The 17,415-nt window shown below is 61.8% G+C and overlaps 2 protein-coding genes across 5 annotated transcripts in view; one reads left to right on the forward strand and one right to left on the reverse strand.

The window, feature by feature from the left end:
• The first annotated feature begins 578 nt into the window (after window positions 1-578).
• Window positions 579-11,923, forward strand: RNH1 (ribonuclease/angiogenin inhibitor 1). 4 transcript variants are annotated; one of them, XM_081155454.1, is made up of 10 exons: window positions 579-689; window positions 6,686-6,790; window positions 8,141-8,308; window positions 8,563-8,733; window positions 9,225-9,395; window positions 9,471-9,641; window positions 9,841-10,011; window positions 10,312-10,482; window positions 11,375-11,545; window positions 11,663-11,923. In XM_081155454.1, exons 2-10 carry the CDS (start codon window positions 6,705-6,707, stop codon window positions 11,748-11,750), a joined length of 1,368 nt encoding a protein of 455 aa, XP_081011580.1. In that variant the 5' UTR covers window positions 579-689; window positions 6,686-6,704; the 3' UTR covers window positions 11,751-11,923. The 4 variants fall into 4 exon arrangements, with proteins under 4 accessions (XP_081011580.1, XP_081011581.1, XP_081011578.1 ...); XM_081155455.1 differs by lacking the exon at window positions 579-689 and adding an exon at window positions 951-1,047; XM_081155452.1 differs by lacking the exon at window positions 579-689 and adding an exon at window positions 1,303-1,536.
• Window positions 11,924-13,335: 1,412 nt separating this feature from the next.
• The window catches only part of PTDSS2 (phosphatidylserine synthase 2), a 28,579-nt gene continuing 24,499 nt past the window's right edge, over window positions 13,336-17,415 (reverse strand). The window contains exons 5-12 of the mRNA XM_081155456.1: window positions 16,446-16,580; window positions 16,044-16,094; window positions 15,586-15,699; window positions 15,299-15,417; window positions 14,753-14,867; window positions 14,528-14,673; window positions 14,265-14,450; window positions 13,336-14,160 (exon numbers count right to left, since the gene is read on the reverse strand). Of these exons, the coding sequence (XP_081011582.1) occupies window positions 14,001-14,160; window positions 14,265-14,450; window positions 14,528-14,673; window positions 14,753-14,867; window positions 15,299-15,417; window positions 15,586-15,699; window positions 16,044-16,094; window positions 16,446-16,580 (1,026 nt within the window). The 3' untranslated portion in view covers window positions 13,336-14,000. The remainder of the gene's footprint in view (window positions 14,161-14,264; window positions 14,451-14,527; window positions 14,674-14,752; window positions 14,868-15,298; window positions 15,418-15,585; window positions 15,700-16,043; window positions 16,095-16,445; window positions 16,581-17,415) is intronic.

A 17,415-nucleotide genomic window follows, 5' to 3' on the forward strand; every position in this document is an offset into this window, starting at 1 on the left:
AAACCCCAAATAAATGAAAATTCTAAAAGACAAAAATAGAATTAGTAAGCTTAAGGACTCAGTGGATGGGCCTGACAGTAGATGACAGAGACGCGGAGGAGTCAGTGAGCCAGACAGCAGGTTGAAGACATTATCTAGAGGGAAACGGAACCAGAGCATGAGAGACGCGAGGTGCACTGAAAAGGTGGACCATATATATAAAAATATACTTTCAGTCCTCACCCAGGATATTTTCCACCGATTTCTAGAAAGAGAGGGAGGGAGGAGAGGGGGAGAAAGAGAGAAACCTCTGCGTGAGAGTCATCCGCTGGTTGCCTTCAGCACGCGCCCCGACCTGGGACGGGAACCTGCAACTGAGGCACGTGCCCTTGACCTGGAACTGACCCCGTGACCCTCGGTCCTTGGGCTGACACTCTAACCACTGCGCACACCGGCCAGGGCTGGAACGCATTTTTGTTGGGGCTCTGGAGGAGGAGCAGAACGAGAGCGCGTCCAACGCAGCTCAGGAAAGAGCGGGCGGGCCCAAGGGAGGGCCCGCCCACCCGCATGGCCCCGCCCACCCCACCTCCCCCTTGGCCACGCCCCTCTGGCGCACTCGAGGCCCCCCCCAGGGCCCCCCGCCCCGCCCTGTCGGAAGTGTGCCGTCTCCTTCCCGGTTACGGGCCGTGACAGTGCGCCGCCGTCTCGGGGTCAGTCACTCCCGCAACCCGACAGCCCGCGGGCCAGTAAGACGGCCGGCCCGGGGTCGGCCCTTACCCGCTCCGGCCTCGGTGGGGCGGCCTGTGGACGCGGTCACGCTGCTCCAGCGACGCGCAGCCCGCGAGGCGGGGCGGGAGGCGCAGGGAGGCGCGGGGCGGGGCCGGCGGGGTGGACGTCGGCGCGCATTGAAGACGTCAGAGCGCCCGACGCGTCTCTGCGCACCGGCTCTCTCCCAGGGGACGCTGGGCGTCCGGGCGCGGCTCTGCGCCTGCGCGGCCTGTGCTGCGAGGCCGGGGCCCTCGGTGCCGGGTCCGCGCGGTGTCGCGGAGGCTGCCGCTCTGCGCCCCGGTGCGTTGGCTCCCAGCCGGCCCGACAGGCTGCGCTGGTTTAGCCAGACTGTCTCCCCACGTAGAGTAACCGTCGACTTTTCCCAAAGGAGCCGACCCCCGGGACCACCCGGCAGGGGCCTGGCCCGCGGGCACCCCGGGGGCGCTGGGCCTTGGGCGCGGCCATGTGCCTGCGGGGCACCTCTGCCCTGTTAGGTCACCTGAGAATCTGGGGGGCGCTGGGTGGGCCACTCGGGTGGGGGGCAGGCGTGACCGGGACAGCACCTCGGGGGGCCGCGGGCCAGGGGTTTCTCCAGGGTTGGAGAAATGTAAAAACGGGGCCCGCGCTTCGCGTTATTGGGCGGGCACCAGCCAGAGTGCCCACGCAGGTGTGGAGTCACGCGGGTGCGGGGAAAGCTGGTGGACTTGTGCAGCTTTTCAGGACGGCAGGCCAGCGGTGTCTTGGAAGGACCTTAGAACCAGGCAGGCCCCCCTCTAGGATGGTGTCGAGGTAAGAAATGTCCAGGCCTCTAGATAGCTTTTAGACCTTTATTAGAGCCAAACTGATGACAGTTGTTGGGAAGTAAAACCTCAGTGGATTAAGAAAATGCTTCGGCCCTGGCCGGTTTTGCTCAGTGGTTAGAGCGTTGGCCCGAGGACTGAAGGCTCCAGAGTTGGATTCTGGCCATGGGCACCTACCTTGGTTGTGGGCTTGAGCGCAGCCCCAGGCTGGGCACGTGGGGGAGGCAACCAATGGATGTGTCTCTCTCGCTCTCCCCCTCCCTTCCACGCTCTCTAAAAAATCAATGGAAAAAGTGGAAAGGTTAAGGTGGGTGGTGTGAGGGCAGCTAAATAGCCTCTCAGACAGTGAATAAAGAAAAATTGAATTTATTTAAGGAAACGGGGCTGGGGCTATCCAAAGGGAAGGGCTACACAGCACAGTCAATGGTATTGGGTCCATGATGGCAGCCAAATGTACTTGGGACAGTGACACAGGAAGAGCATAGAAGAGGCAGCAGGAGAGCCCAGGCTGGGCTGCTCTGGCTCATTGAGAGGTCTGAGGGGGGTCCTTGGAGCCCTTTAGAGGGAGAGGTGCCACTGCCTATTGCTCCCCTGGTGGGAGTGCACCCTGAGTCCTTTGTCCTCAGCATATTTATCTCTTTCTTGGTGGTGGAAATCTTAGAGGTCTCAGGGGAGGGTCTCAATAGAATATTCATCAGCTTTCCAGGTGTGCCTTTTCAGGGTCATGGTCTCCACTGATCGGTCAGTGCCAGGGCAGGGGGTCGTTAGTCAGTGTATGTGAGGCAGCCACAGGCGCCACTTGTCTGGTTTTGGTTATGCTGCTTATCTGGGCCTGGAGCTGAAATAAAACTGAGGCCTAGATGTTATCTTTGGGGAGGAATGCTCAGGGGTCTAAACTGCAGGACCAGTGATAGGCTGGGGGAGGATAGGCTCTCCTGGGGACAAGGTTCTTGTTTTCTGGGTTTTCCCCTTGCTAGGCACCCGGGGCTTTATACCCTGGTGGGTCTCCGTACCCTGGTTTCTGTTCCTGGCTTTCTGTACCTGGCCCATCTGACACTCATAAGGACTACATTGGGCCCATCCAGGTAATCCAGGACAGTCTCCCTACCTGGAGAGCCCTAATTTAGCCACAGAGACCCCTTTGCCATGTAAGGTAACTCCTGACAGGTTTGGGGATTAGGAATGGACACCTTTGGGGGCCTGTGCTCTGCCTACCATTCCTAACGTCTGGATTTTATTGTACAGTGTGTATTGTGTGTTAGAAGCCCATACACAGATGACAGAAGAGGGGCACCCCAGGCTTTTCATCTTTTTACCTCTGTCCAGTTTTCTACAAGAGCTCATACTGCTCGTGGCACAAAAGTCATGTTGGTTCGAGTGACTGCCAGTGCCCCTAGGAGTCCCCCTCCATCCCTCACCCACCCTTGGGATGCAGCGCCTCTGCCTGAAACCCAGCACCACCCTCGTTTTCCTCATCCAGGTGGAAGAAGGCTGCTCCCTGTCCTCACGTGACAGGTGTCAAGTTGGCAAATTGCAGCTGCTCTAGGGCAGCTTATTGGGGTGGGGGGTCTGTGCCTTGGCGGTCTGCCCCTCATAGCCCTGGGCTCTCCAGGACCCTTGGCCCCACACTGGTGGTCCAGACCCCCTTGCTACACAAGCAAGGACTGGCCCAGCCAAATACTCTCCCAAATTGAGTAACACTTCACTTTGTCCCCCCAAAGAACAGACAGCCAGTCCTTCTTAATCCCCCCTTAGTACTGTGCCGCACCCTGGCAGCCACAAACATTAGGCCAGGTCAGCAATGAGCATCCTCCCAAGTTTGTGAACGGGTTTTCCAGTCACTGACCGGGTCTGCTGTCGCCTGGGGGACCTGCCTGACCCCACCCTGCGCTCCATCACTTTGCGACCCTTGCTTCTTAACTATAAGAGAATGTTTATTTAGAAAGTTAGAGGCCCCGGCCTGGTGGCTCAGTTGGCTAGAGCATCGTCCCATACAGCGAGGCTGCGAGTTCAATCCCGGGTCAGGGCACACTCAGGAACCAACCCAGGAGAGCGCAAGTGGAGAGGCACCTAGACGGGCCCCTAGGCCCGCGCCTGAATTCTCTTGGCGGATAGAAGTGCGCGCGGCCCTCCTTGAGCCGAGTGGCGCCCCGAAGGGCTGACAGCCTCGCCCGCTGCCTCACGTCCGCGGCACATGATCGCCGGTCCCTTCCTCTTCCCAGGCTGGTGGCGGAGAAGAGTCCCCTTGTTTTCTTTCTCCAGGGAGACGGCGCTGCCCCGGGGCTGGGAGAGGGCGGGAGGGGCAGAGGGCGGCGGTCTGAGCGGGTCCGCCCGCCGCGCACTCGCCTCCGGCTGCGCCCCCGCCCCGAGCCGGCGGTCCCCTGACCCCTCTTCCGGCCCCCGGAGCTCAGAGGCCAGCGGGGACCGCAAAGTGGGCGCGGGAGGGGCAGGCGCGCCCCCCCCCCCCCCCCCCGCGCTCAGGCCCCGCCCCGGCCCCGCCCCCGGGCCAGCCTGGGTCGCGGCCCGCGCCGCGGAAGCAGCTGGCAGAGTCCCGCGCGGCGGCGCCAGGTGAGGTCTGCGGGTGCGGGTCGGGGCCGGAGCGGGCCGGCCGGGCTGGGGGTACATCCCGCGGCTCCCCGGCGGAGCGAGAGAACTCGGGGATCCCCGCGGGCGTCTCCTGCGGCCCGAGGAGGGCGCGGCCGGGCCGGGCCCCGTGTGCGCGGCGCAGGCCGGCCGAGGCCTGTCCTCCCGGGGGCCGCGCAAAGCCCCGCGCAGGCTGCGGGAGCTCGGGCCCGCCGCGCCCCCGGCGTTGGCAGGCCCTGGGCGCCCCCCGGCGTTGGCAGGCCCTGGGCACCGCCCCGCGCAGGTCCTGCGGGCGGCCCGCCTGCTGTCGCGCTGGAGGCCGCTGATGGGACCCCGCGCTGGGACCCTGGGGAGCGGCCCAGCGGGGGGCCGGAAGTGAGCTTGTACCGGTCTGGGTCGGGGACCTTAACAGGGGGCATCTTTTGGGGGATGTCATACGTTTTTATGAGGTTCTCAAAGGGTCCAAAGGCCCAACGAAGGGGATGCCCCAATGTCTGGTAAGCCCTTGGGGGGGGCAGCTCTGCCAGTGCGCGTCTTTCTTCTCTGGGGTTAACCTCAGACTGAAACCAGACAAGAATGGGTCCGGGCTGCCTGTCACTACCTGGACCCATTAAGCAGAGACGGCTGACTCGTAGAGGAGCGTTTATTCCAATATTGCTGGCAGTATGGAGAGCAGGGGTCACCCACGGAAATCTGCTCTGTGCCTCCCTGTAGGCCAGCTGCTTATATTGGGCTGGACAGAGGTGACATGGGGAAGCTGGACGTGGAATCTCAGGCCTGGGGAAGTAGACATAATGGTCAGGTTACAGGCAATGCAGGCCGGTGGGGTCCAGAAGGGCAGGTGCCTCAGGGACGCCATTGTCTTGGCAACAAGGTTGTTAACCTTTCCTTGATGAAGGGGGATTCCAAGGGCAAGGGAAATGTCCCCTGGTACAACCCTCAGGTTAGAACTGCTTTCTCTGTTTAGAACAATCATGGTTAACAGCAGGGTTAATATTTCTGCCCCAACAAGACCAGGTGAGTGGAGCCCTGATGTCAGACTGGCTTCCTGGAGAGGGTCTGGCCTGGGAGAGCAGTGAGGAGGCTCAGGTGGTCCCTCCATGCAGGGGGGTCAGAATGGGCAGCTCTGGCCTCTCCCTCTCCGGTGTGGGCGTGAGGGAGGATTCTGAGTCAGGATTTGGGTGACCACACCCTGGGCTCCCAGGGTGGGTGGGTTCCGTCTTGCTCACGTGCTCTGGGCAGTGGGCTGGCAGACTCTTGGCTCCTCTGTGTGACAGTTGGGTGACACGGCCAGTTAGCCGCCCTCGACCCAGTTTCACCAGGCCTGTGTTTGTGGACCTGCAAACAGGACTTGCCTGCTGGCTGTCACTGGGCTGGAGTGGGACTGGAGCCTTTGCCGGCCCTGCCTCCCTGCCTGGGCTCCCATCCTGCCTGGGATGGGAGGGGCAGCCCTGCTTCTCTAACGCCAGGCAGTGCCAGGCTTGGATGCAAACACCAGTGGGGGCAGACTTCTCGGCAATTCTGGGGTTTTGAGAAGGAACCTGTTCTCAGGAAGCCTGGGTTTCAGAACCAGGACCTCACATGGGGCTGAGTCATCCTGTTTGGCAGGATCATTCTAAAGGGCAGCTCAAATCGCATCATTTCCAGGGCTTTCCGTTGCTCTTGAATGAACCCAGATCCCTGCCCCACCCCCAGGCACTGCCCCCTGCCCATCTCAACAGCGAGGCTGGCCCCACCTTCAGGGCCTCCGGTTTCCTGATTCAGGCTGCGGCTGGACCCTGGTGAGGTTTGAGGGCCTGTGGTCTGCTCCCATCCCAGACCTGCTGCCAGAGGCCTCGCTTTCTCCCTACCTGCCAGATGTGATGACCCGGCTTTATGGTCTGACCCAGGGTGGGCCAGAGGATGTGCCCTGGCCTGTCCAGAGTCCCCAGCCCCCAGAAAGGGATCACAGAAGCTGGGCTTGGGGTCCACACTCCACCTGCTATGTCCTTCCCTGGGCACCCATTGCTGATGTCCCTTGGGAACTGCTACCTGACTGCAGGCACCTGTTCCTCCCACTCAGCTGCTTCAGGGCCATGAGGCATCTTGGGGAGGGGGTGTCTGGCTTTGTGGATGTTCTCGGAGGAGCGAGGCAGGCAGGCAGACAGGGTTTTCAGAGCCCCACGGCTAGGGTCTCCATGCTGTGTCCAGGCCCACAGGCTACCCCTTCCCAACCCACCCTTGCCCAGGCAAATGAGAGACCAGGGCTTCAGGTGGCAAGCAAAGGTCCCCACCCTCTCCAAGGCAGGAGGTGCCCACAAAGGCAGGTACAGGAGCTGGGAGGTGAGTGCAGCCTCTGTGGGCTGAGGGGGCCTTTGCCAGGTGAGCCAGTGGGTGCAGCCTCCGTCTGCCCTCCCCCATTTTTACTCCTGGAGGCTGAGGTGGGTACAGGTGCTGAAGAAAGGAAATAGTACTGGCCAAGGGAGAGGCCGTGGTGTCTCCTGCTGGCTCTCTGGCCTCTGAAACAATGAGGGAATTTGGCTAAAATATGCTCCCTCTCCCTGTCTTCCGCCTAGAAAACACTCGCCTCTCACCATGAGTCTAGACCTCCACTACGAGCAGCTGAGCGACACCCGGTGGGCAGAACTCCTGCCTCAGATGCAGCAGTACCAGGTGGTCAGGTACTTGCCAGGGTCCCCGCGCGGGGTGGGTGGGGGGTGGGGGGTGGTGGCTGGCTGGGCCCTGAGTGGTATGGTGTGCCCCGAAGGCACCCTCCTTACAGACACACAACGTAAACTGATTTTCATACTAGGTGAAATGTCCTTGTATTTCCCCCCAAACGTTTGAAAATGTAAATCCACTCCTGGCTCAAGCCGGTGGGCGGGACTTGGTGTGGAGGCCCTGAAGGCAGGTGGGCAGAGCCGGGCCAGGGTCTCTGCCTCGGCTCCTTCCTCTGGGCAGTCGCCCAGTGGGCTTCGTGTCCCTGTCCCTGCCTGTTGTCGAGGTTCTCAAACCCAGCAGCTCCTCAGGCTCCACATGACATGAGTTGCCTGCTTCTTGTCTTTTTAACAGGCTCAAAATAGATTTAGGTTCACAGAAGGGTTGTGAAGATGGTTTGGGGATGCCCACTGCCCATTGCCCCACCTCCCCTGAAGTCAGCGCCCATCGCCTGGGGCACTGGTTACAATGAGGAGCCCACCACAGCCCCCTCGACTCCAACGTCACCAGTTTCCCCACTGGGTCCTTTCCTGTCCCGGTCAGTGCAGGATCCCAAGTGGCATTTGGCCAACCCCCCCTTGTCCTTGGCCACCTGCCTGTTGGGTCAGCTCAGGTCTGGAGAAGGTCCCTGGGATGTCTTCTCATGGCCGAGGTCCACATTTTTGGCAAGAACACAGAAGTGATGTGTCCTGCCTGGCATGTCGTACTGTGGGGAGTGTGGTGGCGATGGCACCACACGGTCATCCTGTCACCCTGGCTGCCTCTTCAGGTGGTGCCTGCAGTTTTCCACCGTGGTCACGGTTTTGCTCTGGTGATTGGTGAACACCTTGGTGACATGCCCGGCACTGCTCAAGTCCTGTCAGTGCAGAGTTTTGCCTTCTGACGTTGGCCCCTCAGTGGCCACGACTGGGCCTTTCCCACTGAGGGTTTCACTCCTTCACTCCTTGTACGTTTCTGTCAGTTGTCACCCCCACCCCCGGTGCTTACTCGATGCCCCACGAAGGCAGGCAGCCTTGGCCCTGCTTATGGTCTGGTTTCACGGTTGTCTTGTTGCTCCTGTCGATCCCTGGCTGTGCCCTTCAAGGGGCCTGCTTTCTAGGAGGTGACAGGAGCTTGTCACGCTGACCATGCCCCTTGAGCACGTGGCACCCTGACTCACCTGCGTACGTGCCAGTATCTTCAATCCAGGTGTCCCAAGTGGATCCGCTCACTTTTTCTGTTTCATTTAAAATGTGGTTGTCACTGCCTTGTTCTTGGCCCACTAACGGGTCTGACCTGCTGCGTGGCATGACCACTGCGTGTCCCATCCCCAGGCTGGTGGACTGTGGCATCACAGAGGGGCGCTGCAAGGACATGAGCTCCGCGCTCAGGGACAACCCCACCCTGACTGAGCTCAGCCTCTCTTCCAACGAGCTGGGCGATGCTGGCACACACCTGGTGCTCCAGGGCCTGCAGCCCACCTGCAAGATCCAGAAGCTCAGGTGAGCCTGTGTGGGCGACACAGCAAACCCACTGGGGCCTGGGGCTCCCCTGCTCCCGAGGGTGGCTCACAGTGACCCACTTTCCCTGCCCCGAGGGAGGCTCAGTGATCCAGCTTCCCCTGCTCCCAGAGGTACCTCTCAGGCCTCTCTGTCCCCCCAGCGCACCCCCTCCTGCCCTCAGCCTAGGAACCCCAGGGCCCCGCATGGCCGGGCTGCATGGCCTCCCTGTGACGGTGGGCATGCGGCTCTGACAGCCTCCAGAACTGTTGTCTGACCGAGACCGGCTGTGGGACCCTGTCCAGCGTGCTGCGCTCCCTGCCCTCCCTGTGTGAGCTGGACCTCAGTTACAACCAGCTGGGGGATGCGGGCCTGCGGCTTCTCTGCGAGGGGCTCCTGGACCCCCAGTGTCACATCGAGAGGCTGCAGTGAGTGTTCCCTGCCGGGGTCCCCGAGGTGCCTGCCGTCCTGCTTAGGCCCACCCCTAGCCCTGTACCCTCCTGCCACTTGGGTTTTGCCTGCACTGGGCGAGCCCCTCCCCCATGTTGGCTGCGGGGAGGTTTGAGGAGGGCCTTTCGGGGACAGATGTTCCTTCCCAGTGACTCTGGGGTTGTGACCCTCTCAAAGGAACTGGCAGCTGGCTGGTGACTCTGCACTTGTGTGGAGGGCCGCCTGGCACTGAGTGTGCCCTCTGTCAGCAGCAGAGGGAGGGGGTTGGGCATCTTGCTCCTGGCCCAGGGAATCCCGAGTTCGGCTGGCTGTGGTCGGCGGGTGGTCTCCAGGAGGGTCACTTTTGCTCCAAAGAGAGAGCCCTTGGCCACTGTTGTGCCTTCACCGCCCAGCTGCTCTCCTGCCTACGGCCTCAACCCAGGCAGGAGATGTGTTCCTGGGTGAGGGCTGACCTCCCACCTGTCCCCAGGCTGGAGTATAGCAACCTGACAGCTGCCAGCTGCGAGCCCCTGGCCTCAGTGCTCAGGGCCAAGCGGGAGCTGAAGGAGCTCGGGGTGAACAACAATGACATTGGCGAGGCCGGCGGCCAGGCCCTGTGCCGGGGCCTGGCTGAATCCACCTGCCCGCTGGAGTCACTCAAGTAAGCACTGGGCTGGGTGGTGAGATTGTGGGGGGGGTGGGCTCTCCCGGCTTCCATAACACCTCCTGTACCCAGGCTGGAGGGCTGTGGCCTCACCTCGGCCAACTGTCAGGACCTGTGTGGCATCGTGGCTGCCAAGGCCTCGCTGCGCACCCTGGAGCTGGGCAACAACAAACTGGGCGATGCGGGCATCACAGAGCTGTGCCCTGGGCTGCTGAGCCCCAGCTCCCGGCTCAAGACCCTGTGGTGAGTCGGACTCTGGATAGGTGACCACAGGGCTCCAGGGTACCTCTGCAGATGTGTGTCCCTGGACCACCCTCCCCACCCCTCCCAGGCCCTGGTCATGGCCATGGCCGTGCGGGGTGGGGAATATCCACGAATGTTGCACTCTTTGGGCCAGTGTCGCCCCGGTGGCCCTACAGTGACGTGTCCCCTGCCCCTGCAGGCTCTGGGAGTGTGACATCACGGTCAGTGGCTGCAGGGACCTCTGCCGAGTCCTCAGAGCCAAGGAGAGCCTGAAGGAGCTCAGCCTGGCTGGCAACGCGGTGGGGAACGAAGGCATCCAGCTGCTGTGTGAGAGCCTGGTGCAGCCCAGCTGCCAACTGGAGTCCCTGTGGTGAGTGCAGCCCGGGCAGCGGTGGGGACAGGGGGCCTGTGCAGGTGAAGATGCCCGAGGGGCCCCGTGCACGGAGGGAATGGAGGCCAGGATGAGCGCCCTCAGGCCAGGTGGCCCGGGAGGAGGATGGCTGGTGGGGACAGTGCTGGGGGCCGGGGACCAGGACCCACTGCTGCCCAAGAGTGAGAGGCAGGCCTGTCATGCCACAGAGGTGGGAAGGCACTTTCTCTGGTGGGCGGGGATGTGGGGCATGCCTGGGGTGCCCGAGGCTGGGCTGCAGTCATCCTCCGTGTCTCCCAGGGTGAAGTCCTGCAGCCTCACGGCCGCCTGCTGCCCACGTGTCGGTGCGATGCTGGCCCAGAACAGGAGCCTCCAGGAGCTGCAGATGAGCAGCAACAATCTGGGGGATGTCGGCGTGGAGGAGCTGTGCCAGGGCCTGCGCCAGCCTGGCACGACCCTGCGGGCGCTCTGGTGAGCAAGCGTGGGTGGGGGCTCCGCACCCAGTTCAGGGCCCGTCGTCACTGTCCTGGTCCTTCCTCACAGGAGCCCTGGCCCCACACGTCCCTCCAGGTCCTCTGAACTGTTAACTCCTGAGGGGCAAGTCCAGGCTGCTTCTGCCTCCAGGGAGGATGGGCCCCCCCGGTCCTGAGTCTGCACCCCTACTTTCTCTGGGCTGATTTGTCTGTTCTGGGGTTGTGTTCTTTTCGTGGGTCCTGGTCGTTCTCTGTGCTGGACTCGGTTATGCTCAGTGTCAGGCCTTTGGTTTATTTCTGACTGGAGGGCCCAAGAATCCAGTCTGGGCTCAGACCAGCCTCTGGTCCTCTGCCCTTCCCAAGGTTTGTCATTGTCCTCTGTCCTGGCTGTGCCCCCAGGTGGCTCTCCTGGGACCTGGTCCCCCAGGTGGAGTGCAGGACAAGGCTTGGGTAGGGGCACCCTGGCCTTTGTCTGGAGCCTGCAGGCCTTTGATCTCACCCTCGGTTCCTCTCGCTGCTGCCTGTGGTCATGCTCTGGCTGGTGAGGAAGCGGGAGGGTGTGTGTGGGGAGTGTGCAGCCCTCCTGTTACCCAACACTGGCTTCCAGAAGGCCGAGTGCCCACCCTCTCCCACAGGTCAGGGCCGAGTCCAGGTGTCCCTGCAGCCCAGGTGCATCTCAGTTGGCTGTGCGCCTCCACCTGCACGGTCCATTCAGGGCCGTGGGGACTGTGGTCTAGGGACAGCTCAGGCTGGGGGTCTCCAGTGTGTTAAGACGTGACATGTCAGGGCTCAGGGGCAGGGCAGTGTGGACCCCATGCCATCCCATGTTCTGAGGTGGCACAGCTTGGAAGGTGTGCCCTCATCCTGACCTCTGCCCTGCTGTCGCCCAGGCTGGGGGACTGTGAAGTGACCGACCAGGGCTGCCACAGCCTGGCCGCACTGCTGCTGGCCAACCACAGCCTGCGTGAGCTGGACCTCAGCAACAACTGCATGAGTGAGGTGGGCGTCCTGAGGCTGGCGGAGAGCGCCCAGCAGCCCAGCTGCACCCTGGAGAAGCTGATGTAAGTGGTGCAGCGGGCGGAGTGGCCAGGGCCATGCCTGGCTTGGCCAGATGGGAAGACACAGGTGGGGTGGCCCCTGGCTGTGCCACGCCCACACTCTCCCTTTTCCCTGCACAGCCTGTTCGACACCTACTGGTCAGAGGAGACCGAAGACCGCCTGCAGGCCGTGGTGGAGGAGAAGCCGAGCCTGAAGATCATCTCCTGAGCCCGCTGCCCTCCCCCCCAGCTCCTGAAACCGCTGGGCCACCTGCAGGGGGCTGGCCAGCTCGCTGGGGCGCTCTCCTGGTGCCTTAGCTTTAACTGAAGAGAAATACTCAAATCAACTTCTGTAAGAACATTCTGTACACTTTATAATTATTAAAACTTTTTGGGTAGAAGGGTTCTTGTCTTTCCTTGTGGGGTCCCCGCGAGGTTCCGTGACAGGTGTGATGCTTTTATGAGCTATCTTGCTGCCAAGAGACCACCATAGATTTGGCAGCTTAAAGTGGTCTCCGTGTAGCTCCACTGGGAGCCGACCCTGGGCCTGGCTCACCTGCAGCCTCAGGCCTCCAAACTGCTGGACTCAGAACATTCTCCTGACAGAGCCCTCAGCCTTCTGGATGGGAGGGCAGGGTCCACCCCCTAGTCTAGTCTAGCTGGCCTCATCTTGCCAGCACACACAGGGTGACTTCCCTTGACTGGCACAATCAGGAGGGATCCACGGGAGGCAGCAGCTCCAAGCTGGCACCTGGGCAGCAGCATCCAGCTTGTTGCTATGAAGCCCTTCTAAGTGCCCAAGACCTTGGCTTCTATGACCCTCTCCCTCCCCCTCCCAACTGCAAGGGAGCAGGACTCTTTGCAGGAACAGTGACCCCAGTCTAGGCAGTTTGCACAAGGGGAGCCAGGCCACCACCCAGCAGGAGAGAGGCTGGGACCCAAAGGAGCGACCATGAATGAGGCTCCATCACCACCTGCCCACGATGCAGTTCACCCTCAGGGACGCACAGTGAGGGTAGAGTTGGGGGCACAGGACACCAGAGTCCCTGCGGTGCTGACAAGTAAAGCTAGCTCAGGACAAGAGCAGAGTAAGCCTGGGGGCAGGGGATGCAGAGGCCCAGTCACTCCACCAGCAGAACCAGCCAATCCTGGACACCCCCAAGGTGAGGGCAGCCGAGGCCATGCGGTGCTCCACCAGCCGAGGCAGGACGGGGCAGCTCCATGTGACAAGGCCGGGCAGGGGGACAGGTGAGGCTCCACTGCCCATTCTCACCACCTCTCTAGGTTTGAAATTCTTCCCAAAAGTAGTTAACAAAACTGGCGTGGCTCAGCGGTTGAGCATCAACCTATGACCCAGAAGATCGGGGTTCAATTCCTGGTCAGGACACAGGCCCGGGTTGTGGACTCGATCCCCAGTCGGGGGCGTGCAGGAGGCAGCCCATCAGTGGCTCTCATCATTGGTTTCTCCCCCCCACCCTTCCTTTCTCTGAAATCAATAAAAATATTTTAAAAACTCCACAACTAAGGAAACAAAAGCCCTTGGAGGTCAGGTTCTCACAGCCAGGGAGGGCACCTTTCTCGTTTGAATTTCCAGGGTGGCCACACATACCTCCCACAGCCAGGGTCCACCACCACCCATTCCAACCAGAACCAGCACTCGGGCTGCTCTCCCACGCAGGCCCCGCCAGGTGCACAAACGCAGCAGACCAGGCGGCCCCTGTGCCACGGCCAAGCAGCCCTGCCCACTGGACTCCTACCCCTCTGGGCGCCATCCTCCAGGGAGGTAGGTGTGGGGTCGGTGAGGACACAAACTTCAGACCATCGCCGATTTATTTGTTCTGTTTGCTCACGGAGATGACCATCAACTTGGGGCCAGAGACCCCAGGACCCCTCCTTCCAACCATGGGCACAGGGCCTTGGAGTGTCTCACCCAATGCCTCCCTGAAGACCTGCCCGCGCCCCCCTCATGCCCTCTGGGTTAGCTGGGTTGGAGGAAGGTTCCCGAGGAAACGGCTCAGGGCTGCAATTCGGATACACCCGTCTTGGCCATCTCGGGAGTTGGTGGACCCTTGTCAGTAACATGTTGGGCCAGGGGTGGACTGGGGGCCAGAGGGGATAAGGGCCAGGCCGTCTGGGCACTAGGGCTCCGTGTGGCCTAGAGGCCTGTGGACTGACCAACAGAACGGGGACCACTGCCCCAGGGTGACCCCCAGCCACATCTGCCAGCCTGAGAACCCTCCAGAGCCAGGAACACAGAGCACAGAAGTGTACACGCACACATGCCACACACACGACACACACACGCCACATGCACCCCCCCCCCCACGCACACACACAGCCCTGCTGGAGGGCGCCTCCTCCACGCCCCCTCTAGAGCGTCGCTGAGTGTTGGAGGAAAGAGAGGCCTGTCAGAGGCTCCTGGCAGGAATCAGAGGAGGAAGGGACGAGGCCTGTGTCCTGGGCAGTCGTGAGGGACAGGTCAGTTCAGAGCCGGTGCCCTCTCCCTCTCGGCCTCCACAGGCCCCAAGGGGGTGTCCGGCCCAGGTGGGTGCCTGTCCACATTGTCGGCAGTATCTCCCTGGTCACTGTTGCTCTGCTGCTTCTGCCGCCGGGTCTCCTTGTACCGCAGGGTGATGTCCCTGGGGACAGAAGGGGCTGGGTCACCAGCCTGCAGAGTCCGAGCAGGAAGACAGAAGCACATAGGACCCAGACACGTTACCCCCACCCCAGAGATGGGCCTCACCGCAGGAAGAAACGCCAGACAGTCCAGGTGAGCACAAGCACGGAGCCGAGCGTCCAGCACTGGGCGATGTAGAAGGGCAGGGATAGCGTGAGCGTGTGCGGGTCGTACTTGACCACGATGAGCAACTCCGTGGCAGTGATAGCGGCCACCAGCCAGGCCTGCTGGCCCAGCTTCTTGTGAGGCTTCCTGTGGGGGGAGGCATCAGTTGAGGGCACCCTACCGCCTGCGCTGGGCACAGGCTCTGTCCCGGCCCCGCGGCTCACGGGTCGTCCATGAAGTCGTAGATCTCACGCATGGCCACACCGCCCACGTTCACAAAGAACACCAGCCGCAGCAGGACCAGGTAGTGCTCCGGGGGCAGCCACAGCACGAACTTCAGGTAGAATGTGTTCAGTTCTGCCAACAAAAACTGGGAGACAGAAGAGGGTGGGTGGTGAGCCACGTGCTAGCAGGTGGGCCGCGCAAGTGCAGGAGGTAGCCAGCCTTACCACCAGGATAATGCCGCACACGGCCAGCCAGCGGCGCAGGCTGGAGGCGGGCTTCCACTCGAAGCGGACCCAGCTGTAGGGCGTGAACTGGAAGGCGATCCGCTTCATCTTGCCCCTGGAGCCGGGTGGGGGGTTGGGGGGCATCAGGTTCCTGCTCTCATGCTCCCCACCCCCAGGCACCCATGATGGATGGGTGAGGAGACCCTACTCCCCAGCCCTGCCCCCCCAGGTCTTTTCCTGGACTGTTTCTTTTAAATTAAAAATAAAAATGACAGCACCTGCAACCACTTCAGGAGGGCGGCCTTCCGAGAAGGGCTGTCAGGGATGAGGCTGCTGTCAGACAAGGGCGGGCTGACGTCCCGGCCACTGTGAGGGCCTTTGAGGGCAGCCCAGGGTCAAATCCCAGGTGATTATAGGAGGCAAAACCCTCATCCATCACCCCTCCCAAAAGACACGTCAGATGGAGCTGGGCCTAGACCCCAGGGGCCACCTCAAGGCCCCACACTGATGCCCAGGCTCCTGCAGGAGGACACTCAGGAGACATACTTGTAGGTTGGAATGTTCCAGAGGCCCTGCCACTTATACGTCTTCAGAGACAGCCACTCAAGGGTCTTCATGCCGCAGTAGATGCCCAGCCCGTTGCAGACCAGCACGTCCATGATCCACTGGGGGTGGGAGGCAGGCGCATGGACCCTGCAGCTCGTCCTGCTTCGTCTGAGGGGACCTTATGCCCACGTCCCTCCCCCAGAGGCAGAGTGGGCAGGCCTGGGTTCCAGGACACTGTGCCTCAGGGCAGAAGCCGCCCCCACCCCTACCCCCACCCCGGCACCTACGTGGTCCCACCAGCACTCGCTGAAGTTGGGCAGCTGGTGCTCCAGACTGTACTCCAGGAACTCGAACATCACGCTCACGATCGTGCACGTCCACCAGTCTCGGATCATCAGGGTCTGCAGGCCAAGGACAACAGGCACACCTACTGCCTCCATGTGTCCAGAGCCTGGGGGTGGGCCAGGTCAGGGCCACACGCTCACACAGGAGCAGGGCAGGTAGGTCGGAGCGCCTTTCTCCACTGTTCTCACTGGCCATATGCCAAGGACAAGCTCACGTGGGCGTCACACCCAGAGCTTACAGGTGGTTTTACAAACCCTCCCTACAGCTGGCTCACCCTCCCCACAGCTTGCTGGTCCTGTGCTGTGGCCCCCAGGCTGTTGCTCATCACTCTGAACGTCAGCCCGTGGCCCACAGGGCGGGTGGTGTTCAGGACATCCAGCCAATAATGAGCTCGCCTTACCTTCAGGTACCAGCCAATAAAGTGCGCAGGCACGAAGCCATCAAGCTTGTCCTGTGGGTGATGGGACACAGGCCTCATACACGCCCTACCCTGAGCAGCCCCACAGCCCTCCCTCCCCAGCAGCCCCTCACTCCCCTGTGCACATGACTGGGGTCGCCTCCCACCCACCCCCAAGGCCCCTCTGAACAGCACCTGCCAGACCCCAGAGACAGTCGGGGTCTCACGCACATGTGTTGCGGTGTGTGGACGACACACCCTAATGTCGAGGACAACAGGGTAACCCGCCAATGGAGTCTGTGCCACCATTCGGTGACGTGGGTTCTGGAAATACCCAGCACAGGGCAGCCTGAGGAGTCCCCCACACTTCATCCTGGCGCCCCCAAGTCCTGGGCCGGCCCTCACCCAGACGTTGTGGAAGGGGTCCGTCTCGTTGTCTGGGTCATAGATGAGGCAGTTCCCCCCGTAGTCCCTCTCTGGCAGCGGGACCCCCAGCCTGGGGTCAACATACTTCAGAAACTGGCGGCCATCCTGGACAGTCTGCAAGGTCAGCATCATCGTTAGTGGGGCCAGACACATGCCCACCCATCACTGACCTCCAGCCGTACACGTAGATGGGCCTGTGGCGTGCAGATGATGGTGTGGCCAACACACCGTCCCCCCTTGCAGGGCTGAGCAGGCTGGGGAAGCCCAAGTCCCAGGTGATGCTCTGCACCCCCACAGGACCATGTTGAGAGGGGTCACAGGTGCACCTCCCATGGGAGGGACAGGGTGGCCCGGCACTGGGGGTCTCAGATCACTGGTCTCGCTGGCCCCTCCCATGTCACACGGTGTCAGGGCAGTTCCTCCCAGACACGCAGCAAGCACCCTGGGACTGCGGAGGAGGAGACGTCCCCGCAAGCTCATCATCAGGACCCCATCCCCACACCCCTGCCCTGAATAGCAGCCCAGGGACAAAGGAAGAGGCGGCTCCAGGCTGTATGGGCAGGTGACACTCAGCTGCGTCAGTCACATGACTGAGGCCCTGTCCTTGGCTTGGTCTTTGGGAACCTCCTTCAGGCAGTGACTGATAGACAGCTGAAGTCACCCACGTGCTCTGGTAGCCACAGGGTCTGAAGGTTAGAAGGGCCGTGCCCTGAGCCTGCGACCAGTCAGCAGGGCGGCAGATAATTGGATACTCAGCCCTCAAATGTGAAAAACTGGATGAATGTAAGAAGTCTGTCTGGACCTCTGAGGACTGATGCCACCAGAGGAAGACAGACCGTGACACTCTGCAAAGGCCAGTGGGTGTCCTGGCCCTCAGCCTCCCCTGCTGACACACTCCTATGGACGGGACGCAGCCTGGGGAGGGGGCCAGAGGCAGGCGCAGGGGAGG

This window comes from Miniopterus schreibersii (assembly GCF_964146895.1).
Source record: "Miniopterus schreibersii genome assembly, chromosome: 12".
Taxonomy (NCBI): domain Eukaryota; kingdom Metazoa; phylum Chordata; class Mammalia; order Chiroptera; family Miniopteridae; genus Miniopterus; species Miniopterus schreibersii.